The sequence below is a fragment of the Mus caroli genome, unplaced genomic scaffold, assembly GCF_978045245.1.
Source record: "Mus caroli unplaced genomic scaffold, Mus_caroli_1 scaffold_19, whole genome shotgun sequence".
NCBI lineage: Eukaryota > Metazoa > Chordata > Mammalia > Rodentia > Muridae > Mus > Mus caroli.
Window position 1 is genome coordinate 30,490,001 of NW_028227274.1, and position 22,482 is coordinate 30,512,482.

General features: G+C 38.8%; 1 protein-coding gene across 4 annotated transcripts in view; it reads left to right on the forward strand.

The window, feature by feature from the left end:
- Window positions 1-22,482, forward strand: part of Camk4 (calcium/calmodulin dependent protein kinase IV) — a 234,480-nt gene that overhangs the window by 101,763 nt on the left and 110,235 nt on the right. For all 4 annotated transcript variants that reach the window (XM_021150440.3, XM_085833402.1, XM_029472049.2 and 1 more), the window contains one exon: window positions 13,171-13,249. In XM_021150440.3, the coding sequence (XP_021006099.1) occupies window positions 13,171-13,249 (79 nt within the window). The remainder of the gene's footprint in view (window positions 1-13,170; window positions 13,250-22,482) is intronic.

The following is a 22,482-nucleotide window of genomic DNA, read 5'->3' on the forward strand; positions in this document are numbered from 1 at the left end:
ACTGAAACTAGGAGTTTTAAAATTTGAGTAGAGACTTGGGAGATAGCTCAGCTGGTGAAGTGCTTGCCACATAAGCAGAAATTCAATCCCCAGAATTCACTTTAAAAAGCCAAGTATGGTGGCATGCACCTGGAACCCTAGGACTGGGCCTAATCTGCAAGCCCAGATCGCAGTGAGAGATCCTGTCTCAAAATCAAGGTGACTGATGGAAAAGGCTGTCCTGAAGCCTTCACACTTGTGCACATGCTTGTGCATGTGTACCAGCACACACACACACACACACACACACATACACACACATACACATGAATAAAGATCATTAAGAAAAATGAATGCTAAGGGAATATGTCATTCACATACATGAATCACAGTAATGTAAAGAGGTTTTAAAATAATATTGGACATCAGATTTATAGGAATAAATGAAGACTTAAGAAAAATCTCCAAGAACCTTAAATCACAGAAAGGACTCATTTTATTTATTCTGCTGTCTTTTTAACAACTGACTCTTTCAAGCCAAACCAAATACTTGGAGTATTTTAAACATTACTGTAACACGTAATATATAAGATATATTACTATAAATGTCTTAAGGATGGAGAAAGGGGGAAGGAGGTAGAACTATTGCTTTAAGACTCTATGTTTTACAATTTTAAATGTGATCAAACTGTAACAAATTCATGAATATACTGTAGTTCTGAGAGCAATAGCAAAGGTAAGCAGCGATGTACTTTAAAGCCAAGACAAGTGATAAAAGAGAGTATCAGAAACACTAAGATAGTTCCTTAGTCTAAATGACGGTGAGAAAATGAGGAAAAGAGAACAGCAGAAAGTGGAAACAAAACCAACCCCCCACAAATAATCCACTTTCTTAAACCTAACACGATCCCAGACCTTAGTACAGATGACTGAATGTCACATTCCGGAAGCATACCTTGATAGATTGAACACAAATTCAAGAAACAGCTGTGTGCTATCTATACACGCAGCACGTTGAATACTGAGCCATAGATTAAATGCACACCATTCAAATTGCCAGGTTAGGAAAGCTGTTGTTTTATGCTTAGCAGACAGAAAATACGCTTCAAGGAAGAGGAGATGCCAACGATTGGGGAGCAGTTGTGACAATAAAGGAGTCGGTGCATCAAATGTACATGCCAGAACCAGCATAAAGCAAGAAGTGCCGGTGAAGCATGATAGACCCCAGATCTGCAGATTTAACATCATTCTCAGTAATGACAATATAAACAAGCACATAAAAATCTAAGAGCATATGACTGGACAATGCCAAGCCTTAATCCCGTTTCCATTCATGAAGCTCACATTCAATGGCAGAGTGTCATTTTTGAGAACATATGAGCTATTCTTCAAAGCAGTTCATATACCAGAACACAATTTAATTCTCTACATGATTTAAACATTATGCACAGCGTGGGCTTTTTACGTAGTATAGTTAACATTTGCAGTTTGAGTTTAAAAAATTAAAGATAGTCAGAAACTCTCCTAAACAATTGGAACCTAGACAGCACACTTTTAACTAAGTCATAGAGTGAATAAAGCAGTCACAGTGTAAGCAGATAATTTCAAATGAGATTTGCGAAAGCTCAAATGATGTCTAAAGGGAAATTTTGGTATTGCATTCTCAAAGAAAAGTAGCTTAAAATCACTTATTTAAGCTTTTACTCCAAGATCCTGAAGAAAAGTAAAGAAGAGGAAGCAGCTTATGATTGAAGAAGAAAGCAAATTTAAAGAGAAACACACACACACACACACACACACACATGCACTCGTGCACACACACACACCTGAAAGGAAGCAATAAAAAAAAAATTGTCCTTTGGCATGGTAAATGGAAGTTGCAGACTACCAGTAAAACAGAATAAGATTGAAAATCCTTAGTGAGGTGGTGGCGGCACAGGTGTTTAATCTCAGCACTTGGGAGGCAGTCAGGGAGTTCAGGCCAGCCTGCTCTACAGAGTGAGTTCCAGGACAGCCAGGGCTACACAGAGAAACCCTGTCTTGAAAAAACATAAAACCCAAAACTTCACACCTTTGATATTTCTTAGCATTTAGCCTCGTTTGCAAAGTATGCATTCGCATATTCTTTTCCTGTTTCCATCTTATATTTAAACTCATTGAGGGTCAGAACCATCCTTTTAATCCTTTACAGTCCCTGTACTTTGGCTAATGCATTGTTCCATTCTCGCACGTGCGTGTGCGTGTGCGTGTGCGTGTGTGTGTGTGTGTGTGTGTGTGTGTATCTTTTGTGTGTGTCTGAGCACATAAACCACAACACACGTGTGGAGATTAGAGGACAATCTTGGGCGTTGGTTCTTGTCTTCCCTTACGTTGGTTCTCGAACTGAGTCAGGCTGTCTGGCTTGGCAGCAAGCATCTTTAGCTACTGAGCCATCTCACTGCTTCGTTTAGTTTCACATTTTTATTTGGCTAAGGTTGATATATTTCAACTGAATTGAACCAGTTCACTTTGAGAAGGCTCAGTGATTTCAGATGCTTTTGAAGATATGAAAAAAAAAATTCTCATTTCCACACAAATGTAACCATCATGTTTACACTCTAACATCTTCAGCCTTATGATGGAATAAACTACAACAAAATAGCTGTTATAGTCTTTGGAAATAATTATATTTCAGACTCGGCCCTATTTGGAAAAGCAAGCATGAAGTCTTGGAGAGCGATTTCTTTGAATGATGGTATCACTGGGCTGATCTGCGTTTCACTGGCTGCCTGATGACTTTCTAAATCAGAATCTTTTCTCTTACTCAGAAGAAAATGATGTAATCTCATTAGAAAGTTGGAACTCAATTATGGAGAAAATGTTACAAATATATCCACTAAATGTTTGTTTGAAGTCGCTGAGTACCTCATGGCTTATTCAAGGCACACTACATACGTAAAATGTAGTGTCCTCTTTCAGTACCAGCAGTGAACTGTATCTTAGCAGCAATGTACCTCAATACCAAAACAGGTGAGAATGTGGTTTTCATTGAAAACAATGCCAATTGTGGACTGAGAGATTGCTTGACTGACACGTTTAATACTGGATAAATGGTATTCAAAGCTGCTGGATATTATTTATTAGTATAAGAAGCTTAAGCAAGGATGTGAAGGTTGAATTGCATATAAATGAAATATGTTGAGTAGATGGTATCAAATGATAGGAAAATACTGAGAATGGAGAATAAAGATAAATGAATGAGCTATAGGTGATCTCACACCATATTACGACATTAGACATTTGGGCAAGAATTTGACTTTGGGTGGTTTTCATGAATATGCATATGCTACACACAAGTTATGTAGTTCAGGGTAGGAGGAAGCCCAGAGTAGAGCTGGCAGTTGACTGGGGCCGTGAAGCTGGTCTCTGGGGGGCTGAGGGCTGAGGAAGAATTGCTCTGAAGCCACAAAAGGCTGGGGAAGAAACTTCTTGGGGGCAGCAAACGGTTGGCTAAAAAAAGAATGAAAGAGAAAGGGGAGAAAGAACCAGACATACACACACACACACACACACAGAGAGAGAGAGAGAGAGAGAGAGAGAGAGAGAGAGAGAGATGAATGGAACAAACTTTAGCAAGCTCCCAATTTCACACATACATACATACATACAGACAGACATATATACATACATACATACATACATACATACATACATTCACACACACACACATGCACACACATTCACACACTGGGTGGATGGAACAAATCTCCAACCTCTTTACATGCATACACATACACACATTATTGGTGGATGGAGCAAACTCTAACAAGCTGGCTCCAACAACTTAATTCTTTTCTCTACAGCTTACCTATCCCAGCAAAATATTTCAAGCAGTATAGAAGGTACAATGTGACTACATTCTATTTTTCTTTTAGTGAATGATTTTAAAAAATAAATGAGTATGCTACCCACTACCTTCACATGAAAAAAAAAACATAAAGTACAGGTAAAAAACAAAAACAAAGACAAATTATTCCCAAGAACCCACATACATTTGTAACTAACTTGTTTTAGATTAACAAAATATGCACAAGCAAGATAATTTTCTCAGCCAGCTTCTCTTTTTTCATTTTTATTAGATATTTTTCATTTACATTTCAAATGCTATCCTGAAAGTCCCCTATATCCCCCCTCAATGCTCCCCAACCCACCCACTCTTGCTTCCTGGCCCTGGCTTTCCCCTGTGCTGGGGCATATAATCTTCACAAGACCAAGGGCCTCTCCTCCCATTGATGGCTGACTCTGCTAAATATGCAACTAGAGACACAACCTCTGGGGGGGTGGGGGTTACTGGTTAGTTCATATTATTGTTCCTCCTATAGGGTTGCAGACCCCTTCAGCTCCTTGAGTACTTTCTCTAGCTCCTTCATTGGGGGCCCTGTGTTCCATCCAATAGATGACTGTGAGCATCCACTCCTGCATTTGCCAGGCACTGGCATAGCCTCACAAGAGATGGCTATATCAGGGTCCTGTCAGCAAAATCTTGCAGGCATATGCAATAGTGTCTGGGTTTGGTGGTTGTTTATGGGATGAATCCCTGGGTGGAGCAGTCTCTGGATGGTTCTTCCTTCCATCTCATCTCCGAACTTTGTCTCTATAACTCCTTCCATGGGTATTTTGTTCCCCCTTCTAAGAAGGAACAAAGTATCCACACTTTAGTCTTCCTTCTTCTTGAGTTTCATGTGTTTTGCAAATTGTATCTTGGTATTCTAAGTTTCTGGGCTAATATCCACTTATCAGTGAGTGCATATCATGTGTGTTCTTTTGTGATTGGGTTACCTCACTCAGGATGATATCCTCCAGATGCATCCATTTGTCTAAGAATTTCATAAATTCATTGTTTTTAATTGCTGAGTAGGACTCCATTGTGTAAATGTACCACATTTTCTGTATCCATTCCTCTGTTGAGGGACATCTGGGTTCTTTCCAGCTTCTGGCTCTTATAAATAAGGCTGCTATGAACATAGTGGAGCATGTGTCCTTATTACAAGTTGGAACATTTTCTGGGTATATACCCAGGAGAGGTATTGCTGGATCTTCTGGTAGTACTATGTCCAATTTTCTGAGGAACCACCAGACTGATTTCCAGAGTGGTTGTACCAGCTTGTAATCCCACCAGCAATGGAGGAGTGTTCCTCTTTCTCTACATCCTTGCCAGCATCTGCTTTCTTAGACATTCTGACTGGTGTGAAGTGAAATCTCAGGGTTGTTTTGATTTGCATTTCCCAGTTGATTAAGGATGTTGAACATTTTTTCAGGTGCTTCTCAGCCATTCGGTATTCCCCGGGTGAGAATTCCTTGTTTAGCTCAGTACCCCATTTTTCAATAGGCTTATTTGATTTTCTGGAGTCCAGCTTCATGAGTTCTTTGTATATATTGTATATTAGTCCCCCACAAATTTAGGATTGGTAAAGATTCTTTCCCAATCTGTTGGTGGCCTTTTTGTCGTACTGACATTGTCTTTTGCCTTAAGAAGCTTTGCAATTTTATGAGGTCCCATTTGTAGATTCTCGATCTTACAGCACAAGTCATTGCTGTTTTGTTTAGGAATTTTACCCCTGTGCCCACATCTTCGAGGCTTTTCCCCACTTTCACCTCTATAAGTTTCAGTATCTCTGGTTTTATGTGGAGGTCTTAATCACCACCTAAATTGCCAGTCCAGCCTCAGTGACAGTCATGTCAGGCAATGCTAGCTCGACCTCCATTGTTCCTGTTCCCTGCCCTCAGAGGATCCCTAGCTCAACTAATGAGTGTATTTTTCTGACCTTCAAATTGGCCCCTAACTTATTTATTTATTTATTTATTTATTTATTTATTTATTTATTTATGCATCATAGCTACAAGCAAAAACATCTTAACCTAGCTTCACTAACAATTTATTTTCCCATATGCTTTCTAAGGGTGGTGGTCTTAGCTGACAATTTATATCTCTAAGTTCTTTCCTAGGTTGGTGACTGAATCATTAATCTGCCCCCACAGCAATGCCTGAAAGAGATCAAGCACTGTTATTGTGAGTGCCAGAGATACTGCTCAGTGAGTGAGTAGAAGCCTATTAGAGCTTTCATATAATTCTTAGATTAAGAGGGATGTGAAGACAGCAATTAGGGCAAAAATCCACAACATGAGGTACTCAGGGCATGTCATCTCCTGGGCTCCATCTCTTTGCTGCAAACCCATTGTGACTCTGCTAGCTGGTGGCTCATATTCCATGAGTTTTAAGCTGTTTATTGTTTCTTCTGCATGGCCCTGGACAGGGGAAAAGCTAAACTACTCATAAAAAGTTTCACTGGCAACAATGTGAGACATTGGGTAGTTTGAAACAAAGTGAAGCACCTATAAGAAGGTCATGCCCTTTTAGTCCAGGAGTTCCCTTCTGCCGCATGCTTCTTTGTGCCAGAGAACAGATTCAAGGCTGTTTCTTTCCAGGGCCTGAAATTCATCATTTTCATTTCAAATTTTTAGGCTTTTGCTTCATCTAAGGACAAGGTCTTCAGTAATATATTTTTTTTCAAACAAGAAAAATTATTTCTAGTGGAGTCTTTTGAAGGTGTCCAGGCATCAAGATAAACATTAATAAGTAGATGCGGACAGATAGCTTCTTAAGGATGTGGTAGGCATTCAAGCATGGTTTTTGGAATGTGGAGCTCATGTTGATGACCGGACTGAAGAGAGAAGAGTGGGAAGTCTTCAAGGAGAGTAGGGGGTCTGTGAAACAGCGGGGATGGAGTGAGCTGGGATCAGGATGAAGGAACAACTAAGAAAGATTCAGGCAGACAGCGGGAAGAGGGAGGATGAAACACCAAGTAGGAAACTGGTCCCAGGAGGGCTCAGCAGGAACACAGACTTTGGAAGGGGAGGAGTATTTAGGAAACACTCTGATGCCAAGCTCATCTCAGATCCTGAGCTTGGGAGCATCCTAAGGTTCTAAGGGATTGTTCTCTGACATGAAAATTTTAAGATTTATTGGGAGGCTGATATTTGACTCACCTGGAATGCTTCCAGAAAATGACAGCCCCTCAATTCCAGCCATCCAATTCCTCAGTTGTAGGTTGAAAATGTTGGTCAGCAATTACGTTGTTTGAACATTTTTTCCCCATTCATTGCTGAGCTAAGGGATAGTGTTTTGTCTTATATCTTTTGCCTTTGCCATTGGTGCTGGAGGACTCTACCTTGGAGCACTGTGGTTAAAGAGAGCTGAGGAGCTGCATGGCACAAATGGGAAGGTGGAATTCATTATAATGTAAATTCTAAAAAATTGAGTAAAAAAAATCTAATAACACCTTGCTCAAAGGTAAGATTAAAAATCCAATTACCAATATGTAGCATGTAACGTTCATCCTATTCTGTTCTCATATATGATAGCAGAAAAAATTTTAAAAGAAATCAAAAATAGAAAAAAGTTAGAGAAAGTGATTTCCAAAACTGACCAGTGTACTTACATTTATAAAAAAATTTTAAAACTTACCAAGTGAAAAGTGACTACTGGTCAACCATTCATGGAAAAGGAAGTCTAGTAAATAGCATTGATTAGTCAGCTCTGTCACCACATTGAACTAACTCATCAACAATTTCAATATAAAAATTAGCTTTTGGTAAGAGCTTTGAAAATACTTCAATGAAATCTCAATATACAGATATATAAGGGAATACCTTTAAAGTCTAGGATGATCAAGTTAGTTTAACTAGATTTATGCAAAAATAACACCTCAGTAAATTTGTTCACGGTGTAGTGTATATTATTTTCCAAAATCACATAGCAGGCTTACATGTGTGAATCTAAAACTAGAATATTATTTTAATATGTTTAGATAAAATTATCTCAATCTAAAATGTGTGACAGGACTAGGGATACAGGTAGGTTGGTAAAGGGCTTGCTGTGCAATCAGGACCAGAGACTCCATAACCCATGTGACAGGCTGAGCTCAGCAGTACAGTTCAGTGCTTCGAGCACATGGGAGCAGAAGTGGCCGGGTTCCTGCACCTTGCTGGTGAGCCAGTCTAGCTAAGTCAATGAGCTCTAAGCTCAGAAAGATAGCCAGTCTCATAAAGTAAGATAGTGAAAGAGGAAAACACCTGTCTTCAAGCTCTGGTCTCCACATGCACATATATACACACACATGTACATGTGTGCACACTGGCACACACAGGTACAAGCACATGAATGTGTGCAAATGTGCACATAAACATGTGGATACATTTAAAAAGACTTGATTTCAATTTTACCAATTACTTTTAGCCTAGGAATGAATTCAGTAGTGTTGCCCTTTCATTCCAGAATAGCTTCAGTACTGGCTGGTTGTGTGTCTACTTGACACAAGCTGGAGTTATCACAGAGAAAGGAGCTTCAGGTGAGGAAATGCCTCCATGAGATCCAGCTGTAAGGCATTTTCTCAATTAGTGATCAAGGTGGGAGGGCCCCTTGTAGATGGTGCCATCTCTGGGATGGTAGTCTTGAGCTCTATAAGAGAGCAGGCTGAGCAAGCCGGGGGAGCAAGCCAGGGAAACAAGCCAGTAAGAAACATCCCTCCATGGCCTCTGCATCAGCTCCTGCTTCCTGACCTGCTTGAATTTCAGTCCTGACTTCCTTTGGTGATGAACAGCAATGTGGAAGTGTAAGCTGAATAAACCCTTTCCTTCCCAACTTGCTTCTTGGTCTTGCTGTTTGTTCAGGACTAGAAACCCTGACTAAGACAGACTCTATTGGGAATTGTACTATAATTCTGAGATCCAAAAGAAACAAGGAGATTCTAGATTTGTATATAGACACATGCGATTCAACCAGGAGCTTCGCTGTTCCTATCTGTTCCCTTACCGCTCTTTAACAAAATGACTAAGGAGGCCAGAAACCACTCCAGTGAGAGTCTCTTTTAACTGCTGTGCTTTTCATGAAAATCAATACTCTTTCAGAGACTAGCTTTTCACAATGGTTTTCTTGACCATAAATGTTAGAAAAGTTACTCTGAGCTGAAGTTTCATCTAATACAATGGTTATCATCATACACACACACATCAAGGTTTGAAAAGTTACAAGCATAAAACAACACTATACTTTTCATTAACATAAAGAGAAGGCAATCCATTCTGCAGTAGGCTTTTTAAAAAATCATGTATAATATGATAATATAATGCATATCTTTCTAATTATGCAACGTAGTATGTTTTATATACACACACATGCCCCTTATTGCTCTGTTGAAGCTACTGAGGAGCATCTGGGCTAATTTAGGGATTTGCAGGAAATGATTGAGATAGGTTATTTGAAGATGTTTCAAGTGTGAAGTCCTTTGTACTGCATACAGGACAAGTTATCCAGTCTTCCATCTTCCCACGCTCCTCAAGCAGATTCCGAGGACACAGTATCCTCTTTCCGAGTCCTTTGACACATGCACTGTCTGCTTCCCGCCTCTCAGTCTCACCCCTGTGTGCTCTTCAATGCTTTCTTTTAATTTAAAAATTTTGTTCTTCTTTTCTCCTGCAAATGAAATTCTGCCCATTTGCGTTCTGATAACCGAGAACCCAGTTGAATTGGAGAGATCCTGTACAGATGAAATCTTATTGGAATGGAAGTAGTAAATCAGAATCTTGGATGCATACAACCCTTTAAAAAGGAGATGAGATAGCACATTGCTAAAACAGGTCAGCAGCAAAGTCATTCCCTCGCTGCAAGGGTCCATAGGTCAGACATTAGCTTTCTTCTGGACAGTACTGTAGAGCTTCAGCTGACACCTCTAAGTCCTGACTTTGCTGGTGTCTTTGACAATATGCTTTCTGGCTGTGGAACATTGTCTTTGATAAGGTAATGGGGCTTCACAAACTATTAGAGCGTTACTCTTCTTTGAAAGGCAGAAGTATTGCCATGGGACCAGAGACTCATCTCTTCCTGATGTGGTACTTAATGGATGTTGTTATGTCAAAATATTAATCATGTTTAAACAGTACAAAGCATTTTAATTTTGTTGGGTTTTTTTTTGCATTCAATTTTTATTTTGTTTTACTTTCATCATGTATGTGTGCCTGTAGGAAATAACTTCCTAACATTCTTCCCTGAAAAATCATCGAGAAACAAAGCCATGCTTTATAGGAACTGTCAAAGTTGAATGCAGAGCGTGTCACCCTGCATTCCATTTCGTTACTCCTTCATGACTGCCTGCCCTATCCTTTCCATTAATTTTAGATTAGGTGAATTATGAAAGAAGACTACTTATAACTCTAAATTGGCATGTGTGTCTCTATGTGTGTGTATGTGTACTAGGGGTCACATGTGCCTCTGTGTGCACATGGAAGTCAGAGGACAGTTGGTGGTAGTCAGTTTTCCCCTTCCACTACATGGGCCTCTGGCATTGAACCCAGGTGGCCACGCTTTCTGGCAAGTGTCTTTACATGCTAAGCTGTCTTACAGGCCCCAAGCAGGCTCTTCTTAAGTCACATAAAAGGAAGGAAAACTGATGAAAGTTCCCGAGTGTAGCTCCATTCGGTTGTACAGCCTCCTACAAGGCACACTAATCTTTTCCAAAAGTTCCACCAAATAGGAACTGGGTTTGCAGATGGCCTTGGGATCCATTCTCACTCACACTGCCACAGTCGCCAAGGGACATGGCAATCGGGGTGTTGTTTTGGAGATTCCTGTGGCTGATTAGGACCCTAATGAGTAATTTGAAGGAAGTCTCCAGTATATCATACTGTGATTTTCATTTAATAACCCAGCCCTTCTGGGACCAGTCTTGTGCACCTAGTGCATTTCCTGGCTTCTACTTATGCTCCAAGTTAAAGACACAAAAGGGAAGATTGGAAGCCAGGATCTGCCTCTGAGGAAGAATGCTTGGTATTTGTCTCTCTAGGCTTCAGTTATGGGTGGATTTAATGTCTTGATCATTATTAATGATACTGCAGGAAATGTGGGAGAGTAGATAGCTCTTTGGCACATTTATGTCACTGTATCCTTGATAACATAGGGTTGGACTATTGAATCATAAGAAATTAATATTCTTAAATGTTTAAAGAATAGTTTATAGTTGTGTCTTTTTTTTACATTGACTGTGTTAATTTAATCACAACTAACAATGTATATAAATTACCTTGTACAACTTCATAAATATTTCATTTGGTTCATCTTTTTTATAAAAGCCACTTTAGCAGGTGGAACATGGCATCTCATGTTCTTTGGATTTGCTGTCTCTGATGACAGTTGTGTGCAGCGTCTACACCAGCTGAGCGTTGGCATTTCTGCTTTTTAAGACATGTCTAGTCCTGTTTGAATCTCTGTGTTTGTTTTCTTAATATTGAGTTAGCTTCCCTACACATTTTTGATATTTACCATTTATCTGGTATGTTTTATAACTATTTTCACCTATTCCATCATTTTGTCCCCAAGAGTATCTTGTTTTAGCTGTGCTTGACAGAGGATGATTCTTCCCCCACTGAACTGTCTCTATATTAAAGGATGGAGTCTTTGCACATACATAGAACTATATCGGTATAGATTTTGTATTCTGTTGCTTGTTTAGTTTTCTCTAAATACAAGCTAGCTTAATTTAGTTGTGAATGTCGCTCATGTGTTCCGTATCCTTGGTGAAATGTTGTCTACATTTTCTAGCAATTGCTGAGGACATGTTTAGTCCCCACGTGTATTTATGGGTATTCTTACTCCCTTTGGCTCTATGCATGCGCATCATGTATTTTGGAGATCTGTCCTTAGATACATTTACATTTATGCATATGGTATTATTTTTAGGGAATTTGACCTTTCAAAATTAAATAATGTTCCCCTATCAATTTTCTGAGATTTACTTTGTTTAATATTAATGTAGCTGTTTTCTTTTGTTGAAGTTCTGCGTGTATCTTTTATTGGTCATTTTATTTTTTTAACTCACATATGCCTTTTAACATCAGTGGATTTTTGTTTACAATATGTAGTTTGTTCTGGTATTATAATCCAATATAATGATGTTTAGGTTTTTAACTGATATACAAAGTTTAAACCTATTGTAATCATTAATATTGAATTTCAACCTACTACATTATGGCTGTTTTATTTATTGATCTCCTTGATTTTTTTTCTTCCTTTGCATTTAATCTTGAGTTCTTCATTTAACTTTTTATTGATGTGCATTTTAAGTAATTTATTTTAGTCATTGACCTTAGTTTTATATATGTCTTTAGGGTCTACCTTTAAATAATACCATAACACCTAACAAATAATATGAACAACTTTATTTTACCTTCACTAACTTCACCTCGAGAACTTCCAGTGTCTTGGTGTACATATTTATGGTCTCTTAAGACTTTTCTTAACTCAAAACAACTGTGATACAGCAGACCTGACTTCTGTCTGTCAAAATCTGCTGTACTCATGTACTCAGGACATATTTGCTGTAATTCCCTTTGCTCATATAGAGTTACAGGACCATGAGCTGAATGCATCATCAGAAGTCCTTATGGTTGGTCTTCAGGGTCTAAAAGGCCTAATTCAGACCCATCTTACTTTCAGGCCTTCCAGAAAGTTCTTTCTCAAAGTTAAAACTTAAACCAGGTTGGCCTGTAGTTCCCTTCCTGTCTATCTTCCTTCTCTCTTGCTTTAAGTGTGGCATGGGAGCATTCTTTGTGAAGAACTCTCCTCTATCACTGAACACACATGGCAATAACCATGGAATACCTATCACTCTCCTCAACAGATCACAGAAGGGTGGGATAGAGGCAATTCCCAGCTCCCTTACCAACTTGAAGAAGTGCAGACTATTTAATCACCAAGGAGAATGCTGAACTCAAAACCCTGTCCCTGAGTCACTCTGCTGTATTTCATTCCAAGCACATACATCTTAGGAATCCTGGGATTCCAATGTACGGCTGTTCTTGAAAAATGCTATTTTCCTGAGAACTTGAATTTCTTAAGAGCCTATGAAATGCAACGACGTTGGGTGTGCTATTTGCAACAGGAAGAAAAGCCAGGAGTTTTCTGAGAAATTTCAGTTGTGAAGAAAAAAAAAGAGTTTTCCCACCTCAGGGCAGCATCTAGGACTTATGAATCCTTGTTAGCCATGAGCATATCTGTATGATTTCGTTTGAAGTCTTCAATTGAAGAGTTCACTGAAAGATGTCCTCCGTAAGTCCTGTCCACAGCATAACACTTTCTTTTTGTCTTTTTTCCCCCTCAAGGGGTGCTACATCCATTGTGTACAGATGCAAACAGAAGGGGACCCAGAAGCCCTATGCTCTCAAAGTGTTAAAGAAAACAGTAAGTTTATTTCATTCTATATCAGTATCTCCGAGAGACCTGAGAAGTAAGAAACCAGACTCAAAAAAACCAAAGAGGTCATGGAAAAGCCAAGCTGGACATGTTTGTTGTCTGATGGAAACCATGGGATGCTTTGACAGTCACTGGTTCTTAAGTGGGACGTGACTTGTGGAGAAGGATCAGAGGGAAAGCATTAGTGAGGGAGGTGAGCCTTGCTTTGTGAGCTGTGTCATGGATATATGTGTGTTTGTGGAGCGAGGATACAACCTGCACTGTATGTAACGTGCTAGAGAAGAAGTGAAACACACATGCATTTTCTTTGAAAGGAATCCTCAGCTTCTAGATTTTCTAAGGTTGGGTGTGTTTTAAAGAAGTGCCACTGGATCAGGCTAGACCTGCTCATCCAGAAGTTCAAATGTAGAAGAGAGAAAAAGTTTTTGTTCTAGAGTTTCACTTCTTTTGTGTAAGGTCCCCTTGTCTAAGGCTCCTTTGTAATGATAATGATAGGACCAGAAGCAGGTGAGGTCACATCTCAGGTGGTGTCCCTGTGTGATACTCTTTCCACCTTATAGCCCTTTCTGTTCTTTTCTGTTTATAAATTAGATTCTGCCCATAAAACTACAAAAAGACAAGATACCCCGTCTAGCGCAGTGTTCCTTCATCAAATTTTATGTCAACAACTATGGGAAGTGTGTGTGTTTCTGAAAACCCACTTGTAAAGTGTGCCAAAGAGGTTTGTGTCAGAGATGTGTCAGATATTTCAAGGTCAGGTGACAGCCTTTTGCAGGCCAAAAGAGGCTCTTATCCCCTAAGGCCAGTTTATTGTCACCAGCTCTTTCTTTTTTTATGTATTGTAAAGCAAAGGGAAATCTTACAGTCTCCTGGAATGACGAAGTTAACACCACAGAATTTTAGCCAAGTAGAAACAGAATGACATTTTAAAGCATTCTGTTAGAATTCTAAGCTGTAGCAAAAAAGAGGGGAGAAAATTCCCACAATTCAATTAGAATAGATAGCAATTTAAATAGCAATTAATATCCATAAGCTTCATACATGAGTTTTCTTATTTAAGTCATTCCCCCAAATATAAAATACTTTAATTCATGTTGGTGAGTTTTGTTATATCAATTTCTCCATCAAAAAGTTTTCTGAACTAAGTATTATTTTTTTTTGAAATATAAAAAAATTTTAAATATTAAACATTAATATTAGAGATCTAAATTTTGAAGAAAAACAAATTAGGTTGGTTTGCTACTAATCTTACATTGTTATATTTGGACTTGACAGTTTTGTATTTCTTACTGGTTAAAGTGTTAGTAAATTGGCAAGTTGTTCCCTTTTTCTTTACTTCATAGTGGAGGAAACTTTGAAAGGGGTAGATTACACAACATTCGAAGACACAGCCATTCAGAAACGGTTTGTGGGAAACTGGATCTGATGGTGCACCTGACGCTTCATGTACAGAGGAAGGATGGTTGCAAGTTCTAGGTCACCTGCACTCCACACTGACTGAGATCTTGTCTGAGTGAAGAGGTGGGCAGATCTTCCCGAAAGCCAAGGATATGATAGGAGCATGTGGATAGGAGCCACATGTCTGGTGGAGCTGCAGGGCCTATGTTGTCAAACACAGTTACTGCTGTGCCAAATGGAATGAGAGAAAAACCTTGGAGGGATCTTGGCTCTGAATGTGAATTAGATGTGACCCCCAGCCTTGTCTTTTAAGATGTACGCATTCTTGGAGATGTGTCAATGAGAAAAATAGCAGGCAAAGCCACAAAGAGTGAATCGCCTCCAGTGTTCAATTCCATATAGGTCACGAGAATGTTAAGTCCCCTCTCTAAGGGAAATGAATGGATGCTGTGAATCTATTCACAGAGGCAAACTAATGCAGAGGAAATATTTCCTTAGAGCATTCAGCAAAGGATTTGTACCCAAGGCCAAAAAGATTGCTGTGCTCAGAAAGGTTGATTATTTATGTAATCTTTTATGTCAGACCACATAAAATTGCCTCAATTAAAACCATTTCTGACCTATGGTTTTGTATGACTTGGTTGATAACTATGGAACCACATACAACCTCACTGAGTACTTCCTAATACTCTTATTTTATGATTAGGTATAAACTTAGGAGTCCACAAGCTTGGTCTACCTAAAACTATGTATCACGTATCTATCTTCCTATCTACCTATCCCCCTCTCTGCATGTATGATTCATCTCTGACCATCCATCCATCCATCCATCCATCCATCCATCCTTCCTTCCTTCCTTCCTTCCATCAGTATTAAATTAATAGAGATAGTGAAACAACTACCATAATTTGGTGGCTTAAAAAAACATAAATTTATGTTCTTCAAAGATGGTATGTCAGAGACTCTGAGGCCCCGAGAGAGAACCTGCCATGTCTCCTGCCCCTTGCCTGGCTTCTGATGACAGTAACCCATCTTTGGTGTGCCTTGACTTGTAGAGATCATCCTTCTACTTTCTGCCTCTGTTGCCAAATGACCATCTTGTTCTCATATTCCCTCATACCATCTTCCCTAGGGAATGGGTGTGGCACACTGTCACTCATCTTGTAAAAATACCAGTGATGCTGTGTGGGAGCCTGCCCTCCCCAGTATGACCGAATCATAACTAATTTTATCTGTAGTAACACAATTCTACCAATCATATTATCAGATAGTATATCTAAGGCTAAATTAGAAATAGCCTATCTAATATTTTATCTGGTGATGAATACATTTCATATTAAAATGTTAATAAACACAAAGAAAGTTACCTGGCTTATAAGTCAGTGTGTTTCTCAGCCTGTGTGTTGTGACCCTTTTAAGAGTTGGATGACTCTTTTGCAGGTCAATTGGAAAACACAGATAGCTACATTATGATTCATAACAGTATCAAAGTTACAACTATGAAGTAGCAAGGAAATAATTGTATGGTTGGGGGTAACCACAACATAAGGAATTGTATTAAAGGGTTGCAGCACGATGAATAAGTGAGTAACTTATTAGATAAACATGCCAAGTAAAAGGTTCGTTATCTCCTCTTAGAGTTAATTGTATAATAACAATAATTTTGTTTCTCAGAATCTATTTAAACATTTTTATTGGAATTTATGCTAAATCATTTAATGGCAATATTAAGTTCCTTTCTCATCGCTTAATATTTTTGGAGTTATTTAGTTATACTGTCCATAAGAAAATGACACCCTATTCAAAAGCTCTGATTATCACTGAGAAACTGTCATACCATATAGGCAAATGCTTGACTCTCTCAGAGGAAGATTCACTCTGATGATGAGACTTTGGAGAAAAGCCACATTGAATATTTTCCTATACTGAAAAGCACCTGGGCACCTTCTGTAGTAATGGCCATTTGTCTCATGTGCCAGTGATGGACTAAAGCTAGGCTAACAGTCAGAGTAAGCAAGAGAAGAACTGGGTTGAAGCTTTTTTCTGTTCTTTATTTCCTCCCCCCACCTTAGGACTAAACATTCCCGCGGTGAAAAGACCTGGTCAGTAGGTGTGGCTCCCATCCCCTTGCTCTGCCAGAGCATGACCCAGGTTTTAACCTTTTTATCTTGAAGCAGTATTAGATTCTCTGGAAATACCACTTTTTTCCCCATAAGTACCCCATTTTCTCAAGCATTGGAACTATTTGGCTTACAGTTGCCACTGGGGTTATTAATGGAATGTATAAGTCTTAAATCAAATATGAAGAAAGAATTACTCATCGGTGCTGATATCTTTCTGTTCCCCAAGGCTTCCTTGCTTTGTTGACCACAATGATATGATCATATCTTACTTTTCTCTTCGTGTCTGTACCATAAATATACTTTGTGAGAACAGCAAAGTCACACTCAAGACTGTCTGAAAGAGATACAACTTCAAGCATCACACTTGAAGATATTGAGCCCAGCATACTCATCTTGGACTGAGTTTTTCTGGGTTAAATGGAATCTCCACTACCAAACTGCAGCAGGGGACAATGAAGTTTTATTTCAGGGGCGACCCATGGGATTAAAGTCACCTTTTATTCATTAAAAACATATTTTGGGATCTATATGATTTTTAAAGGTTAGCCCGCATGGCTTGCTTTCAAAATAAGTAGCTTGATATTTCATAAATGTATGTTCACTATAATATATACTGTCTCTGGAAATTTAGAGACTGATAGAAAAATGCCAGAAATCAGATTAAATTTCCAGCTGTATGGCTCAACAGCTGGGGAGGTTAGTTTTATTCTTTTAACGTAAAATCCATTCTTTCACGAAATAAGCCAAGATCAAGTCTTAGGGCTCATGTTGGTGTGGGTCCTCAGAATGCATGGGTATTTTGACTATCCCCACAAAACAGTTGTACAAACCTGAGGGCCAATCGTAGACTCCAGAAATAGATACACTGTCTTTGATCATTTCCACTACTTACTATCTGTGTGACTATACAAATTATAGACCATTGCTCAAAGTCTGTTTCAGCAATAAAGTGAGTTTAAGAGCATCTAGCTTACAGTATTCCAGTGAAGATTAAAATGAGATTGCCATATACAATGTTTTCCAGGACACAGCAATCATATTGCATGTGACGCACATAATTCTGAGAGTTTAATGGAGGGGATCCACAAAGATATTTTATTATCATGTAAATTAGCACTATGCAGTTCTGACATCTCATTGGTTTTGAAATTGAATGATGTGTGACACATGACTGTACATTTGTCTGTTTCTTTTGGGACTGGATCTCACGGTGTGGTCCTGACTGTCCTGGAACTCCCTGTGTAGTCCAGGCTGGCCTCTAACAACCAGAGATCTGTCTGAATTTGCCTCCAGAGTGCTGGAATTAAAAGCATGCGCCACCATGCCTAGCTATCCTGTGTACTTTCGTATGAACAAAATTCATATGATACCGCTTTTGGAGTACTTTTAGCATTACTACAAAAATGGGTATTGTTTTTACTATTCCGATTAAATGTGGCATGCAGAAATGATTTCCAATATTATGCCTTCCTATTTAGGAAAATGTATACTTGTGATACCTAGATTAGAACATTTCTGCCAGACAGCTCTTTTCTGATTTGTACTTAGGTACCATGTGCCAGACCCACAGGGCTACAGTATTTTCAGGCCCAAATTTTGTCATCTTAGTGATTATGGTAGAAAATTAACTATACCTTTTTTCTTTTTAAAATATTTTCCTCGAGTAATTTTAGTAAATATTTACCAAGTAATTGCTATCAGTTTTCATAATAACAATTTATGCTCTTCAGGGGAAGAATTATAAACTGTTAAGTTAAAAACTTCAATTAAAATTTCTTTTCATCCTTATGGAATTTGAATAGATGACTGTGATGTAGCAGGAGAATGTGGAGGAATGTTCTAGATAATGTTACAGACTGGAACCAGGTTTCCTTCCAAATACTATTTAGATGAATATCCATAGCGTCTCCACCAGGAGAGATTTGCAAGCCACTTAGTTCTTGGCAGTAATACCCTTTTTCCCAATTTCCGAACAGGATTGCTTGAAATAGCATCTGTGGAAGTACACAGGCTATCATTGTATTTCCTGAATGCTCTAGGTATTCATGGCATGTCTCCCTGTTCTCCAGTGTAGCCCTATTTATATCTGTAACTGTTAAACCTTATATCAGTATTCACTAACATTCTTTTAGAAATAATATGGGACATTTATGTACAGAACTGATTTTGAATCCAGATGTTCTATATTTCTTTACTAAGTGATGAACCTTGGCCAAGTGGCAGACTTAAACTGCCATACACACTCGTTTTACACAAAGATGCATATGCTTGAGTGGAGACACTAATATCTCTTTATAAGAAAACTAGCAACAGGAAATTCAAAATCATTCAAAATGGCACCCACATTTCTCACTCTGGGGGGTTGATATGTATTCATTTATTCATCCAGTCATTCATTATTCTTTCTTTTGAGGTTTGGGGATCAAATGCAGAGCCTTGTGAATGTCAGGCAAGCATTTTAGCAATGAGTGACATCCCCAGCCTGTGTTATTACCTCTCTATAGCTAAGTCTCGGAGATTAAATGGAATCATTGACTGTGATCTGGGTCTTGTGTGGCTAAAGCATGCTTTGAACTGTTAGTATCAACTATTGTAACACTCTGTCACTACCCACAGAATTACAGAACTGAAATCAGCATTAGTAACTTTGAGTATTTTATTTTGAGAAACAAAATGATATCCTATACTTGGGACCTTGGAAATAAAACCTTTATTTGTTTCCTTCAGGAACTTTTATCAGTGTCCGTTCACCACAGTGGTCAAGCCCACATTCCAGCAGAATCACATTTGTTTCTTGAAAATGAAGCTAATCTTTTCCTTTTGAGTTTTCTGAACTTGATGGGTCAGTAATGTGTGTCTTATCCATGGTGTGTAAAAGACCATTCACTATTTAGTGGATTTAAACAACAGGGCTTGCTGTTCTTCACAGTCTGACCAGGTGGTTGGGTGATGGATTTTTGTTATAGTTGTTTGATGCTCTCAGCAGGGTCCACATGATTGCAGATAGCTGGGTCTCTCAGCTGTGGGTGGGCAGCTGGGAAGGCTGTCTCTCCTCTCTAGTTTTCCTTTATTCTATCATATAAGAAGCTGTGTCTCTGTTACTGTTCTCTCCCTCTTCTGGGATTAGGGAGAATTCTTAGAGGCCAGCTCTGATCTCCAGGAAAGGCTTTCTAAGCCTCTCTGTGACTCTTGCATTAGTTCTTTAGAATTTTGACTTTGACCTCTGAGTCATCTTCCTTATGCATAGGAAATGATTCTTGTTGGTGACTAAGGACCTTCATCTGCTTCTTCACTATAGAAGGAAGCCTGCCTTCTTTTGTAGATGACCCAGTTCCTCTTAGTTCCAGTTCTCATGAGTATGACTGTCTTTAAAACATTGGATTTCTTCTTAATCAAATCAGTACACACTTATTTTTCTCCAAGGTATGAAATTCTTCTCCAGCCAAATCTTTCTTGCTTTGGATGTGTCAGGCTGCCATGTAATAATGTCTGGGTGGGTGAAGGCAATGCATACCCATTACAGAGCCTGGAAGATATACCTTCAATGTATTTATCTTCGTATAGTTTGTGTCTATTCAGGACAAATGGCATCATGTAGTTTACCAAGTTTGTCTGGATAGAAGTCAGCATTGTTCAGGGCACTCTTGGTGACCTTTGTGGCTGAGGAGACTTGGTATAAGCTATTCACCACTCGCAGACAGGCGTTTCTGTCATCCTTGGCCAGAGCACAGGAACCATTCCCAAAGGCAACATTTCTTGAATCCAAGGAAAGTTGGAAAATTCACTAAATTTCTTGCATTTCTCCAAGTAAACATTTTCCTTAGAGTGGAGACTTTTGGGGCCATAGAACACTCTTTTATAAGTTAACTTCTTGATAAACAGAATTAAAGCACACTGTATTTTGAATTCTTCAACCTTAAAAGTCTTCTAAATCCACCTTGGTTTAAATGCAGCCATGTATTCTGTGCTGATTATTAATGGGATTGCTGTGTTTCAGCCTATTCCATAATTGCTCTGAACTTTAGAAAACCTCGGGAATGTGACCAGATGCTGTTAGAATTATAAACAAATTTAATGATGTTCTTCAATATTAAGTCAAGAAACAAGACTTAGTTACATTTCTATACACTGAACAGCAAGCCATCCTTAAAAGCAAAACAAAACCAGTCTCATTTACAAAAGGCATAAAAATATTTACAAATGAATTTCACAAGGGAGATGAAAGCCTTGCACACTAAGATTAATATAACAACAATGACTGCAATTGCAGAGGATGCACGTTAGTGAAAAGACGCCTTGTGTCTGTGGGTTGGAAGTAGTGTGTCCATGTTATTCAAAGCGACCTAGTGGATGTACAAACAATTGGTGCCAGAATTCCAATGCCACCTTTTTGCATAGAAATAACAATGCAATAGTGAAATTCCTGTGGAATCACTCTCTCTCTCTCTCTCTCTCTCTCTCTCTCTCTCTCTCTCTCTCTCTCTTCCACACACACACACACACACACACACACACACACACACAGAGTCTCAAATGGGCAAAGCAATGCATAAAATGAACAAAGCCAAAGTCATCATCAGACTTTACTTAATTTTTTAAAAATGCCAGAAAATAGTAATCAAAATAACATAATATAGTGATAAACAAAAACAAAAACAAAAACAAAGAGACCCCCTAGAACAGAATAGATACCCTAGACATCCACACATTTGAGGTAAGGTAAACATGCCAAGAATACACATCAGGGGCAACATGACATCTACAGCAAACAATGTCCTGAAACCTTTATCTCTTCATGCAGAAATGAAATTGACACTGGAAAGATGGCTCAGCATATAAAGGCACTTAACCTCTGAGTCTGACAATTTAAATTCAGTTCCTGGACCCAACATGGAAGGCAAGAGAACTGGCTCCTGTAGGTTGTTCTCTGACCTCCACATGTGTGTGCATGCATGTTCACACACACACACACACACACACAGAGACGAAGAGATGGAAATGAGATCCTTATTTCACATACTACAACTCTTAACTATAATTGACTAATGATTTAATGCAAAATATCAGCTGTAAAATTTGTAGAAGAAAATAACCAGGACATAACTTGGAAAATGATTTTTGGGGGGCGGGGCTGTGGTAATATCAATAGGAAAAGCAAGCTTAAACTAGCAGAACTGTATCGAACTAAAATGCTTCTGTACAGAACAGGTGCCATGCTGTTGAATGTAGCTACGTGGGGAGGGGGCAGTGAGGTAGGAATAGGTCAGTCTGGACAAGAGTGAAAAACCATCTGTTAAGCATGTTGGCACATACCTGCAGTCCCAGCACTGAGAGGCTAAGTCAGGGAGAGCATACATTTGAAGCTACTATAAGCTACAGAGGGATACCAGATTACCCAAAGCATTATACAGACCCTACCTCACAAACAAATAAACAAATAATAAATAAATAAAATTTCTGCACTACAAAAGAACAACTTAAAAGGAAAATGTTTGCAAGTCATATATCTAGTAAAGGGCTAAATGTCCACACTATTGGAGAAATTCAAAGAAACTCATTAGCAAGAACACAAATAACTGGATACAGGCAAAGCACCTGAACAGATATCAGATGTCCTCCGCAAGGTGCCGCGCAGTGTGTTCCAGATACATGAAAAGATGCTCAACCCCGCAGTTACATCAAAGGCACAGCAAGATATCA